The 14,010-nt window shown below is 39.0% G+C and overlaps 1 protein-coding gene across 2 annotated transcripts in view; it reads left to right on the top strand.

The window, feature by feature from the left end:
* Positions 1-14,010, top strand: part of LOC137958688 (probable NAD kinase 1) — a 48,687-nt gene that overhangs the window by 8,000 nt on the left and 26,677 nt on the right. For both annotated transcript variants that reach the window (XM_068805779.1, XM_068805778.1), the window contains exons 4-6: positions 12,810-12,994; positions 13,208-13,321; positions 13,517-13,611. In XM_068805779.1, coding sequence (XP_068661880.1) covers positions 12,810-12,994; positions 13,208-13,321; positions 13,517-13,611 — 394 coding nt within the window. The remainder of the gene's footprint in view (positions 1-12,809; positions 12,995-13,207; positions 13,322-13,516; positions 13,612-14,010) is intronic.

Raw genomic sequence — 14,010 nt, 5'->3', positions numbered from 1 at the left:
TCTAAGAGTAAAGACGAAGTAGGTTGAACTAAGCCTACTTGGCTAACTGGAGAGGATGAACCATCAACAAGAGTAACTTGTTTAATTGCGAGGATTGATTAAGGAACAAAAACAATGAAGGTATACATGACATATGTCAAGATGCACTTGAATCAATAACCCATGTAGAAATTAGACTCACATGCAAAGCTGAACTGGCTAGAGTGGCTTTAGTTGAAGGAGTAGGTTGAACTATGGATGCGAAGGAAGAAGTCAATTGGGCCATTTGCTAGACCAATTGCTTAAGTTCATTTGGGGCACCTTGCCAATGTCAACTACACGAGTTGCATGCGTCTCACTATTGTCTACAACATGAATTGGCCAACACTATTTTATTGCTGACATTGTGTCATCTATTCATTGTAATTGGAATCTCATTCCTAGATCAGCCAACTCTTTGGTTGATAAATTGGCTAAATTCGGAACTTCCAAGTAATCTCTCATTGTTTGGGAAGGCTTCCTTCCTTTGTAAATTGCTCTCTTGAGATTTTGTCTTAATAAATTCAGCATCATTTAAAAAAACAAACAAACTTGTCCCAACATGTTGAATTTCTCGAAAAGAGAAAAATTTCACAGGCTTGTTTTAATTTGAGTACAATGAACTTCTATTTATAATAGAGGAAATTAGTAGAATCCAATTATAATTAAACTACCGTTGTCCCAATTACACCCAAAGTTAAACATTAAAAGATAAGTCCTAGAACAATTGAACAATTGAACATAAATAGAAGGCTAATATAACTAAAACACGTTTAACTGAGACTCTTCTATGAGATCTCATTCTATGAGACTCCTATAAGACTCCACCATATTAATTTTGGCTCTACGAGACCTCTTATTGTGAGAGTCATGTAAGATTTTTCCATACTTGCTTTTCAATACCCCTCCTCAAGCTAGAATTTATAACTTCAACTTGCAATGAAAAGGATTCATGGTTTTCAATTTTCTTTTGCTAAAAAAAAAATTCTTTATAGACGCAAAAACTTTACCTTTTGTTCTCCTCTTTTCTTGAATATTTTGGTCATATAAAAATTACCACAACCTGTGGAATAACATACCTCTTTCCTATACTTCTTCTACTACTTCCCCTCAAGTTGGGGATAAAAAAGACAGAGAGATCCAACTTGGACAAAACACACCACTTTTAGCTGTACGACAAAGCTCCATATACCAGTTAAAATAGTCAGTCTTAAACACACTCCGCTAAATTTTGAAGGCGGAAAAATTATTTAACTTTAGGGCACAACAAAGAGACTACTCACTTTTTAAGGGTAGTTCAAACACAAATCACCTCTTGGGTGAAGAATAAAAGACTTGACTCGAGTTGGATGCTGGGCACACTCTTATACTTTTTATGTAGTGGGTCTAGGCATTGCTCTGAAGTGGTGAAAACACAGTATGATAAACTGAAAAAATACTAGAGGAAAACAACTTTAACCGGAAGGAGGCGACTATGCAACACTCATACTTTCAAACGAATCTAGAATGTGACCTTTTTTTTTTTTTTTGAAAAACTAGGGGAGACTATAATGGTAGAACTTAATAAATTTGACCAAGTATAACTTTCTTGGGGTGACCACAATTTTTCAGAAATGATAATGTAGAAGATACACAACTAAGTAACAAAAACGTAAAACTTGAAAACAACATTGAAGTAGGATATGCATACCATGAACAAGCACATCATGGAGTGATTAAGTCTGACCAAAACTCTCTGATTAGAAGAGAAATTTGTCTAATAAACAAGGATTCTAGGAGAAAAGAAAACTTAATTCACGTCAATGCATGGAGAGATAATAAGAGAGAAAATAAGAAAATGAGAGATTTTTGGTAAAACTGACCTTTGGTGCTTCTGATATCAATATCTCCAAAAATATAGCTCAAAATAACAAAAGGTTTGATTCTCATGAAAATTGACTTAAGTAGCTTTAAATTGATACCTAATTTGACATAAATTAGTTCTTGAATCTTTTATGACCTCTTGATTTACTTCATTAAGTAGTTTAACGCTTGCCGACTCCAATGAGAATATCTTCTTACATATAGATCAGATAGACACGAAATTTGCTCCTTGAAACTAGATTTCGATACCTTTCATTCATGTGTAATATCTCTTCATAAAATATACTTCTTTTGAGAGAAAGAATCTAATACATCTCGGACTCTGTAATCTAGCCGAATTGACTACTCTTTCTTCTTTTGCCATCATGATCATTGACTCTTCCGATATTAATATCTCCCTTTAGAAAATTTAGATTGAGAATTTGTTTGATAGGTAAGAAAATAGATTTACAGATCTTTCTTTTGACATATAATTCTTTATATAAAGTCTCGTTTTGGATGACATAAAATGGCTCGAAAATTGAAGCTTTCTGTCGGTGCTCAAACCTGTCTTGTTGCTTGACCTTTGCTTTTTCAAATATTGATTTCTCTATGCAGAAAACTTTGATTGCCAAAATTATTTTGCGTTGGAAAGTAGACTCAATGATCTTTCCGCTAATATATAATTTGAAATATGAAAAGTTTTGTGTGTATGCGAATGCCAAAGAAACAATGGGTTTTAGGGCAGGAAAGAAAGACAAGGTAGAATACGAACCTAAACTATTGGAGATGATAAACCAAAAAATGATCACATTATCTTTATGGGTTGACCGAGTCAACTCACAGAATCCGCTCTGATACCATGTTAATTTATGGAAAAGAGAAAAACTTCTCTAATTGTTTTAATTTGAGTACAATGAAACTCTATTTATTTTAGAGGAAAATAGTAGAATTTAATTACGATTAGACTACCCTTGTCCTAGTTACACCCAAAGTTAAACACTAAAAGATAAATTTTAGAACAATTGAACATAAATAGAAAACTAATATAACTAAAACGCCTTGAACTGAGACTCTTCTGTGAGACCTCTTTCTGTTAGACTCCTGTAAGACTCCACCATATTAAATCTGACTCTATGCGACTTCTTACTGTGAGAGTCTTGTAAGACTCTTCAATACTTGTTCTTTAATACAAAACCATTTGTTACCTGTACAATCACCTTGACCTCTACCACAACCTAAGCTATTTCAGTCTTGTCCTTTGCTACCTCCTCCACGCCCACAGATAGCCTCTGGTCCACTTGGCCCATGTTTTATGTTGAGGGCAACAATCTCAATATTTTTAGTTTCTTTATTGCCTTCTGGTGCCACAATCGATTCTACATGCATTACCGTATTGAAAGCACTAGGACAAAGGCACATCATCAGATGCAAGCAACTGTGCTTGGATTGCATCCATGAGTCCCAACTTGCCACAGAAAGATTCAAACTCACGTTTACCTGATGATTTAGTAAACATGTCTGCCACCTGGTCACTAGACCTAACATAGGGAGTGACGACTTCCTTCTTCATTACTGCATCTCAGACGAAATGACAATCCACTTCAATATATTTAGTTCTCTTATGGAACTCCAAATTTCTTGCAATGAATATGGTTGCCTGGTTGTCATAGTACATAGTCATAGGTTCATCCTTTTGTAGGTTAAATTTTTTGACCACAAATCTTACCCACTTCAACTCCTTGACCACAACTTAAGCACTTGATTTGGCTATAACATTTTGCTTCTTACTCTTCTAGCTAACCAGACCCCCCAAGAACACACAATAACCTGTGGTAGACTTTCTTTCAAGTTTTGACCCTATGTAGTCAGCATCTAAAAAGGTTTCTATTGTCAACTGATCCTGAGATTTAAAGAACACTCCCTTTCTAGATGATCCTTTCAAGTACCTCAATATTCTGTATGTAGCCTCTAGGTGAACCTTTCGTGAATTGGCTAACAACACTAACTACAAGGGAGATGTCAGGACGAGTAACTGTGGCATATATGAGTTTGCTAACTAAACAACGATACATTGTCTTGTCTTTAGGTTCCTCACTCTATTCATTATGAAGATCATGCCAAACTCCATAGTGTTTTCACTGGTTTAACACCCAACAAACCATATTCTTGTAAAAGGTCTGTGACATACACCTATCACCACCACTAGATAATCATAAAATTTTTTTCTTCACCCCTACCTTCCATAACCCCCTTTTCAGCTATCAAGAGGATAACAATTCCGATGGGTTCAGCCCTTGCCCAGACACAATTTACTTCGAATCGTGGCAAAACCAACCCCTCCAGATATGGCGATGGCTTCCCCAACGCCTCCAAACACCATTGAATTTTTTGCGTCCAATCTCATCTCTAGGACGCAAAAACTACCTGAACTACCTTCCTCACTCACTGATCATCGCCCAAAAACCACATCAGAACCTGAGTCCAATCCTAACACCGTGTTCAACCTGGAGCTTCCTACTCTTCCAATTCTGGCTACCTACCATAGAAGGGAAAAGAGTGGCCTCACCCGATGCCAATCAGGGACTGCTTTGGCCACCAGAACTCCCCCCCTGACCATCTCAAACTACCCCTCCCTCCAACTGAAAGGATGGCAGCAGAACTACAATCCCAACGAAGTCAGTAGGATGAGGCAACTTGGCAAAACATGATGAATCTGGCTTGTCTCTTGGGAGTGGTTTTCCATGGACAGACTCCAAGATGGAAACCAGGACGGAAACCAGATATGGGAGTTCAACAAATCAGTTTTAAATGATCTTAATCTCTTGGAATGTCCGAGGAGTAGGATCTTCACGGAATCGAGCAATAATTTGTCGCCTCTTTTCACAAGTCAAACCTTCTATTGTGGTGCTCCAAGAAACAAAATGCCAAAATCCGACCGACAGCCTCGCTCGAGACCTCTGGAACTGCCCCTCGTTGCAATGGTTGGCTGTAAATTCGATCGACCTTTCTGGTGGAATCATGGTTCTATGGGATACCTCTCTCTTCGATGCAATCAACATCAAACACGGAACTTATGGGGATTCATTTCTGTGATCGCTGCTCTGATTCTTAGTGGTGCCTCGCTGGAGTTTACGGTCCCAACCGTTATCGCGAGAGGAGAAATTTCTGGGAAGAGCTCTAACCTCCATCTTCAGTGGTCTCTTCCGTGGATTTTTGTGGGAGATTTCAATGCGATTCGTTTCTGCGATGAAAAGCAACCTCTAGCTACTCACATCTGATATTCTATGAGGGGTTTTGCTGACTTCATTGGTTGTGGAGAATTGGAAGAGATCACTCTCTCTGGAAAAAAAACATTCACTTGATCTAATGGGTAGTAGCACCCTATCCTCTCGAAATTGGATCATTTCCTGACCGACTCAAATTGGCTTCATCTTTATGATGATATTTTCGGAAAAATCCTAAATCGGGTAGGATCCGACCATTGGCCCATCCTTTTATCCACCTCGTGTGGAAGATGGGGTCCCCCTCCTCCCCCTTTCAGATTTGAAAACACCTGGCTCTCGGATGATGATTTTGATGTGCTTTTGAAAAACTGGTGGTCCAACTTACTGGCTTGGGGTTGGCCAGAGTGGTTTCTTCCGATAAAGCTCTAAAATGATTCTTAAGGAATGGTCCTTCCGGCATCGCTAATCTGCCAAAGAAAAGAAATCCTCTCTCCTCACCCGCATTGCTGAGCTGGATTCTTCAGAAGAACAAAGGTACCTAACTCAATCTGAATTTTCCACTCGCCTTTCACTTCAAGTGGAGTTGCAAGCTCTCCTAGTTCAGGAAAGAGTCAGCTGGAAACAAAGAGCCCGTTTTAAATGGCTAACTGAAGGAGATGCCAATACAAAATTTTTCCACTCCCTCGCATCGACGAGGAAGAGATCCAACCGAATTACCTCCTTATGCATCAATAATGAGGTAACGTCGGATAGGATCCATATTACTAAAAAGCTACTCAGTTTTTTCACAGATTTATACATTGATGATTTTATTAACTGGCCCAAAGTTCAGCAACTTCAATTCGGGCATCTTCCCATCTCTGCTTCCTCTATTCTTGAAGCTCCTTTCTCCTAGAAGGAAATTGAAAAGGCAGTCTTGGGCATGGCATGTGATTGGGCCCCGGGCCCTGATGGATTTAACGGTGAATTCTACCACCGTGCTTGGCCTACTATCAAGGGAGGTATTTATAAGATGGTTGAAGGTTTTTTCATGACTGACATCTCCTTCCGCAACATGGGAGCTTCCTTTATCTCGCTGATCCCCAATAAGAGAAATGTTGAGACCCCCGGTGACTTTCGTCCTATTAGCCTGATATCAAGTTCGTACAAGGTTATTGCTAGACTCCTTGCAAACATGCTCAAAATTGTTCTCCCGCTTGTCATCAGTCATGACCACAGTGCTTTCTTGAAGGGTAGAAACATCTTGGATTCAGCTATGGCAGCACATGAGTTGTTTGATAAATTTTCCCGCTTGAATGATCCTTTTTGTACACTTAAGCTGTATTTAGAAAAAAGCCTTCGATCGGGTAAATTGGGTTCTTTTGGATGACATCATGATCCGGATGGGCTTCGGAGATCGTTGGAGATATTGGATTAGAAGCTGCCTGTCCTCCGCTACGTACTCTCTAGTCTTGAATGGTACAGTTTATGGATGTTTCAATGGATCTAGAGGTTTAAGACAAGGAGATCCTCTTTCCCCTCTTCTCTTCAAGATTGTGGCGGAATTCCTCTCTGCTATGCTATTTTCGGCCAAAGAATGTGGATGGCTTCATCCAACCAACAACTCCTCGGCTTTCAATATTCTTGTCCTTCAATATGCGGATGACACTTTGATCTTCAGAGCAGGAACAATGGACAACATAAAAAAGTAAAGGCAGTTTTGGGGCTCTTCGAAATTTGCTCAGGTCAAAAAGTCAATTGGAGAAAAACTTCCTTGATTGGGTTCAATATCAACCCAAACTCCCTCCCTCTCAGAAATGGTGGAAGTGCTTGGTTGCATAATCTCTTCCACCCCCTGTACCTATATCGACCTTCCTCTGTTCACTGGGTGTATTTGCAAAGATCTTTGGACTCTAATTATTGAGAAGATGGAATTGCAACTTGCTTCATGGAAGGGTCGGTTGCTTAGCAAGGCAGGAAGGTTGACTCTTTTGAAATCATGTATCGTTAGCATTCCAAACCATTATTTATCTTTCATGCCTTTCCCAACCTCTGTTTGTCAGCAACTGGATAAAATGAAGAAGAGCGTTCTTTTGAGAGGAAACAACCCTGATTTCAAATACCATTTGGTCAATTGGGTGGAAGTTTGCCTCCCAAAGAGCTTCAGAGGTCTCGAAATCCGGCTCTCCCAAGATATGAACCAGGCCTTACTCCTTAAATGAATTTGGAGACTCAACTCATTTGCTCCAAATCTCTGGAAAAATATGGTGCTTTCAAAGCTCGGCATTTCCTCAAATTGGTGGATTGAAGAGGGAAACAGAAGGAATTTATCTCCTATATGGAGGTCTCTCTATCTCCTTACCCCAACTTTCTCATCGGCAGTTCGATTCTATGTGGGTGATGGCCATCATATCAGATTATGGGAAGACTGGTGGTTGGGTGATATGCCACTTCAAAACACCTTTCCTAGCCTCTTCAAAATTTCAAGATTGAGGAATAGTACCATTGCTGAAGTCGCTGATAATGGGGGATGGAACATTCAGCCTCGTCGTGGTCTATTTGAGCTAGAAGGTCTTGAAGCTAGTTTGGATGCTTTGCAGCCAGCCAGAATTCAAGCTAACAAAACAGATAAATTAATTTGGTGGCCAGATAAAAGCGGCTCCTTCTCAGTCTCCTCCGCTTATTTTGTTATTCGAGTTGGGATCACTCGTGGTCCCAAGCATGCAGTGGGAATTCACATGGCGTCTCAGCTCCTCTCCAAAAATTAAATTCTTCATGTGGAGTGATTGCCGCAACAAGATTCTCTCTGCTGACAATCTCAGAATTCGTGGCCAACTCGAAGTTGACCCCATCTGCCATTTCTGTCATGCAAATGAAGAAACTATCAGCCACCTGCTTCTATTGTGCCCTTTCTCTTGGGGGATGTGGACGTCGATACTTAGCAGAATTGGGCTCCATCTCTGCTTCCCTGAGGATTTGGCTGCCACCTGCAGAATGCTTGCAGGAATTCCTATCCCCGGTCTTGGGAAATTAATGATCTTTGCTTTATCTGCATTCATACCCTGGGGTCTTTGGCTTGAACGCAATCAAAGAAGATTCAATGCCATATTTAGCACTCAAGATCGAGTCATTGAAACCATCTCAGGCAATATTGTTACTTGGCTTTACTCTCGAAAAGCCTTCTCCCCCTTCTCGGGATCATCCATTAGAAATAATTGGAGGTGTCTTGCCCAACTCCACATTTCTTCGAAGCCCCCCCGTCATCTGCGAGTGGACCCCGCCTCCTGCTGGAGTCTAGTTGAATTTTGACGGATCCTCTCTCGGTAACCCTGGCGTAGCCGATTTCGGTGGCGTGATTCGTGATTCTCTTGGGAACTAGATCCTCTCCTTCTCTGGGCCTTTCGGTATTGCGAACTCCAAAACGGCTGAGCTTCAAAGTCTTCTTAATGGGCTTCGTATTTTTTGTGATCATTGCTCCGGGCCGATCCTGATCGAGGGAGACTCAAGGTGGTGATCGGCTGGTGCGGAAATGCCTCCTCACCGCCGTGGTGCCATTGGGATGCCTTTTTTTTTAATTTTTTGATATTGTCAATCTTTTTGATTGTTTTTGGTCTCTCATTTTGAGATCAGCAAATTATGTGGTTGATGCTTTAGCCAAGCAAGGAGCCTTCTTGCAATCTCTTGTTGTTAGGAGTTAGCTTCTTTTTTGTTCTCTTAATAAAATCACATTTCATAAAAAAAAAAAACATGTATGTGACATACTTTCTTTGAATTAATACCTGATCAGCCTTGCTTTTAATCACTTCAATAGCTAGAAAACATTTCAGGGGTCCCAGATCTTTGGTTTGAAAATGTCTTGCCAAATGTGCTTTAACCTCTTCAATGCCTTTCCTATCACTACTAGATAAGATAATGTCATCTACATATACAAGCATAATCACAATACTAGACTAGTATTTTATGAAAAGGGGATGGTCGCAATGACTTTTAGAGAAGCCAATAGACATAACTATTTGACTGAATTTCTCAAACTGGACACAAGGGTTTTGTTTGAGACCATATATAGCCTTCTTGAGTCTACATACCTTGCTCATCTCTCCCTGAGCAACATACCCAAGACATAGCTCCATATAAAATTTTTCATTCAGGTCTTCATGTAAGAAAGCATTTTTTTTATGTCCAATTGAGATAATGACCACCCTTGATTCATAACTATAGAGATCAAAATTTGTACAGAGGAAAATCTAGAAACTTGAAAAAGGTCTCAAATACGTCAACACCATATGTTTGAGTGTACCCTTTGGTAACTAACCTTGCCTTGTATGGAGTTATCTGCCTTATACTTCACAGTATACACCTAGAAACATCCAACCATTGTAGCACCAGGAGGTAGTTACATAACACCCAGGTGCCTCTATCTAGAAGGGCCTCCATCTCAACATCCATGGCCTGCTTCCAATGGGGAGATAAGAAAGGATCCTACACAGAAGAAAGAATAGTGCAAGAAGACAGTGACAAAACAAATTATTTGCAACGGTCTGACACTGAATCAAAAGAAGCAAAATGAAATAGTGGATACTGTGTAACTTTAAGTACACCTTTCTGAAGTGCAATAAGAAGGTGCAAGTCACTTACCTTAGGATCAGCAAGCAAGGAGGTTTCATTATCCAATCTGAGAGAAGGACTTAAGAGTCTGATGTTGAGTCATACGCTGTCTATGATATACTTAAAATGTTTTCTCAGTAGTGGCAACAAATGAAGAAATATGAGTATCCTTCACAAAAATAGGGACAACAATCTTTGTAAAACCAGAAGTATTAAGTGCAAAAGCATCAACCATCTTAACTCTTTCCCACCTCTGGGAACAACAGTAGTTTCAGCATGCATGATTCTGTTGAATGTAGTAGATAAGGTAGGTAAATATCTGAAGCAAGTAATTGTGCTTTCACTCCATCAAATTCTGAACCCAGACCATCGAGAAATTTAGCAACCAACAATTGGCTTTGCTGCTTTCTTAATTCCTGTTCATCAAATGGATGATTTACATTTATCTCCTACCACACCCCTAGAAATTCACTGTAATACTAAGGTCTGTTACCTCTCTTGAGATTGAAAAAATTGGTATATAACTTATACATTCAAGATAGATTGCTCTCTTGTGCATACAAGGATTTTAGGGACAACAACCTCTCTTTTGCGGTCTCACAATTCATAATTTGATTCCTCAATTTGCAATTAACACTATTTATGATCCAGGTCATAACCTGACAGTCTTCTGCCTCCGAGTCATCATTCATAGGCATAGGGGGATCATCTTTGATATATTTTGGCTTTCGATTGACCTTTAAATAGATCCGTATTGATTTAGACCAGCTTAGGTAGTTCTACCTGTTCAATTTTTTCAAAGTTATCACAATGGTATCTTTTCTATCAGAATTCCCTACTTCCCTTGATGGAGTATATACCTCACTTGAATCAGCCTTAAGTATCACCCAACAATTATAATTAAACCAATAAAGCTTCAATCTCAAGATGGGTGCACACTGTATGTGGGCTTCACTCTAGAAAAATAGGGTTTTTATGCACACTTGCGCAATAAAACAAATTCAATCCAATCTCAACCAGAATTTATGATTTCAATCAATGAATATCACAAATCAACCAAAAGTAGGGCTGATGTCACCTTACCAGTGGATGATGCAGCCAGAAAGCCCAGTATTGGGCTGCGCACCAGCAGAATAGGGCTATCCCAAGTTAGAGAATCCCTGTGGACTCTATCTCAGCATTAGAGTGCACTTGCAATAGAAGCAGACAACTCTAGAGTTTTGGCAGAAAAGAAGGAGAAAAAAGACTCGTTTTTGGAAACTAGTCATGCACAAACCTCAACCCCCTTTCCTGGTAGACTTTGAAGAAGAAAGAAGATGGAATATGAAGCATACCCAAGATTTACTGCTCTAATACCATTAAAAAAGGAGAAATATGAAGATCGCAGAGAGAAATTGAGAGAGAAGAAAGGGAAAAAGAATGAGAGAAGAGAGTCTCGTAATAACTCTCCCCCATCTTCTTTTATTTACTTAAGTAAGTGACAATTACAATTATGCTCCTATTTACATACATTTCATTTAAATTCTTGTATCTCCCAAAACATACTCAAATTACACCACATTTGAACTATAGGTAGATCTAAACATGCTGAACAATATAATGTCTACTCTAGAGATTTCAACTGATGTAAAATGATGAACTACCCTTCAGCTGATTTTCTAACATAATCAGATCCAGTAACCCCCAAAATCTCTATAAAAAGCCTGTGTAGGTTTATGTGGGCCCCACACCAGAACAACTAGGGCAACTAACAACTCCAATTCAATCACAACTATCCAATTAAATGATCAGCAGAGACAATTGAGTTCAATATACCAGAAATTGTAAAAAATAAGGATGATGTTTGCATCCAGTAAGGTGACACAGGCAACAGGTGCTAGGTCTAGTGACCTGCGTAGGTAGTAATTGGGACAATCCCAAGAAATGTAACTCTCGAGAGGCACAAATCTCACATAAAATTGCTCAATTGGCACAAACCATCAACCCTAAGGCCCTGGCACAAAAGAAAAGGAAAAACTTGACCTTTAGCTTGAATCAGAAGAGAATCTTGCAATTTCCCTTTTTATAGAGTACAAGTACACTTAGAAGACAAAAAAGGCCTGAAAAAAGCTCAGCAATAGGATCTCGCCATTCTAATATCATGTAAAAATATAAACTTGTAGGAGAAAAGGAGAGGAAAAGAAGAAAAATAGAGAGAAGAGAGAAGTGTGCGGTTCTTCAGCACTCTATGGGGGACCTCCTTTCTATTCATTTACCACTTGAGTGAAAGTCAATAAAGTTACAAAAATACACTCTCATAACTAATGTAATGCCAGACTTACTGCTGCCTTAAGAGGGGTATACTAGGAGGGTGAAATGGCCAAATACTCTGATATGAATTCTAAAAAAAATGTTAAGTACATAATGAAATGGTATAGGAAGAAGATTTTGTTACTGCCAACTATGAGATTCCATGATATGAAAGCTAGTGTAAAGGAATCTGCATGGTGTATGAAATATAGTTGCAATGTCTACTGCCAAAAATTGGCCTAACTAGGGTTGTTAGAGATGTACAGAGGTACCTCATGCTAGCATGATCCAAAAAGTAGAAAAGGTGCATTGGCACTCCACTGGGGTTTTGGATTACAATGAAATTTTTTACAATGGGAATCATCCTGAGCCAAGTAGCCAATACTGGAATTGGCTAAAAAGAGAGTGCAAGAGGCACTGTTCTCCATGACTTCTTCAAAGAACCTCAGAGGTTAACTAGGATGGAAAGAAGACCTAAATGTGAATCGGGCCTCCCAGGATGGGTTTACAGGTTTCCATAATTGATAACCGTCTTATCACTCAGGATATTAACCTTCTTGTGTTTAGGAAGTGATTTCATGTTTTGTTTTTCCCTTCGATTGAACTTTTGGAGTTTCTGGTTGATTGAGTTAGGATGCGAAACATGCAAAAACAGTAACTATTTGATATTGTAACTTACTGTAAATGATTTCATCCAAATTCACATATGTGTAGTTCTTGTCATCTGGATAACCATATATCCATAATAACAGGTTATTTGACTTTTGTAACGGAAAACTTTGGGATCTTGTTGTTGTTGTTGTAAAAGGAATCTCATTTACAAAGAAACTAAATGGAATGGATCTGCAGAACTGTTGGCTGAAGGCGGTCAAGATGACAGTTTGAAGTTCTTGTCCAATCAATATGTTAACAATCATATTAGTGAGCAGAGTGAAAGGTGTTGTGGGAAGGAAGGAATCTGCTCACACGAGGTTCTTCAGAATGGGGAAACAGATTCTGATTCCAGAGTAGCTCAGAGCACAGTGACAGGAAAGGTATCAACACGCCTACACTCATTCAGAGTGCACATAGATGGACTTACAAAATATTAGCCGATCACAGATGCTCTAACACACACTGACACATCTATCCACACATTAGCTACTGACAGTTTTATGGCATAAATGGCTGTGATGCACATCCTGGACTGTTTGTTTTGTATTGTTTCCACCTATTTTTCGATTTTTATCTACTTATCTTGTTGCCAGGCATCTTTTAGGCTTTCATGGGGATGCAATGGTGAAAAAAGTGGACAGCACAAGCATGATATTGTTTCTTTTGAAAGAGGAAATATTACTACGGCAGAGCGCAGCAGTAAACAGGTAATATTAATAAAAAATGTCATGATACTTATTGATGATTGTTATAATCAACATGTCATGCTATTACCTCCAAAGCTGTTTTACAGCCTGTGAAAGATTCTAATGCTTTACTATCTTTCTTTTGAACTGTGATGATATTTATTTACTAAATTGTTTCATAGCATGTTCAAGCAAATATTTTTCTCTAATCTTCAGATATCTTTGAAATGGGAATCACCTCCACAGACTGTGCTCATTTTGACTAAACCAAATTCAGTTTCTGTCCGCATCTTATGTGCGGACATGGTCAGGTGTGTCCTTTAAGTGGCCATACTGATTTCCTACAGCTTTCTGATAACATATCTTTTGTATCATTTGTTTTGATAGATTTGTACTGCAAGCGATAGCTGCTAATTGTGTCTGCAAAAGAGAATCTTTAGGCAATGCCTCTTAATGTATTGCTAGGTAGGCAGATCTGGGTTTATTTGGTACAAACTGTGTATTTTTACTGTTGAAACAATTTTACTTATGGTAATGGTCAGGCTTAATATGTGCTTATCATCCTTCCACTTCCTAGTTGGCTTTGATGTTACAGAACTATTTCGCGTAAATAACTTTCTCTCTCACACTCTCTCTACATATTTGTGTATATACATACATATATATATATATATATATATATACACGACTGTTCCAATACGAAAAGCCGT

The sequence above is a fragment of the Aristolochia californica genome, unplaced genomic scaffold, assembly GCF_029961685.1.
Source record: "Aristolochia californica isolate CCGP_79_NKW_82.1479 unplaced genomic scaffold, dmAriCali1.0.hap1 SCAF_3, whole genome shotgun sequence".
NCBI classification, from domain to species: domain Eukaryota; kingdom Viridiplantae; phylum Streptophyta; class Magnoliopsida; order Piperales; family Aristolochiaceae; genus Aristolochia; species Aristolochia californica.
The sequence above is the reverse complement of the archived record's forward strand: the minus strand, read 5'-3'. Positions and strand labels throughout refer to the sequence as shown.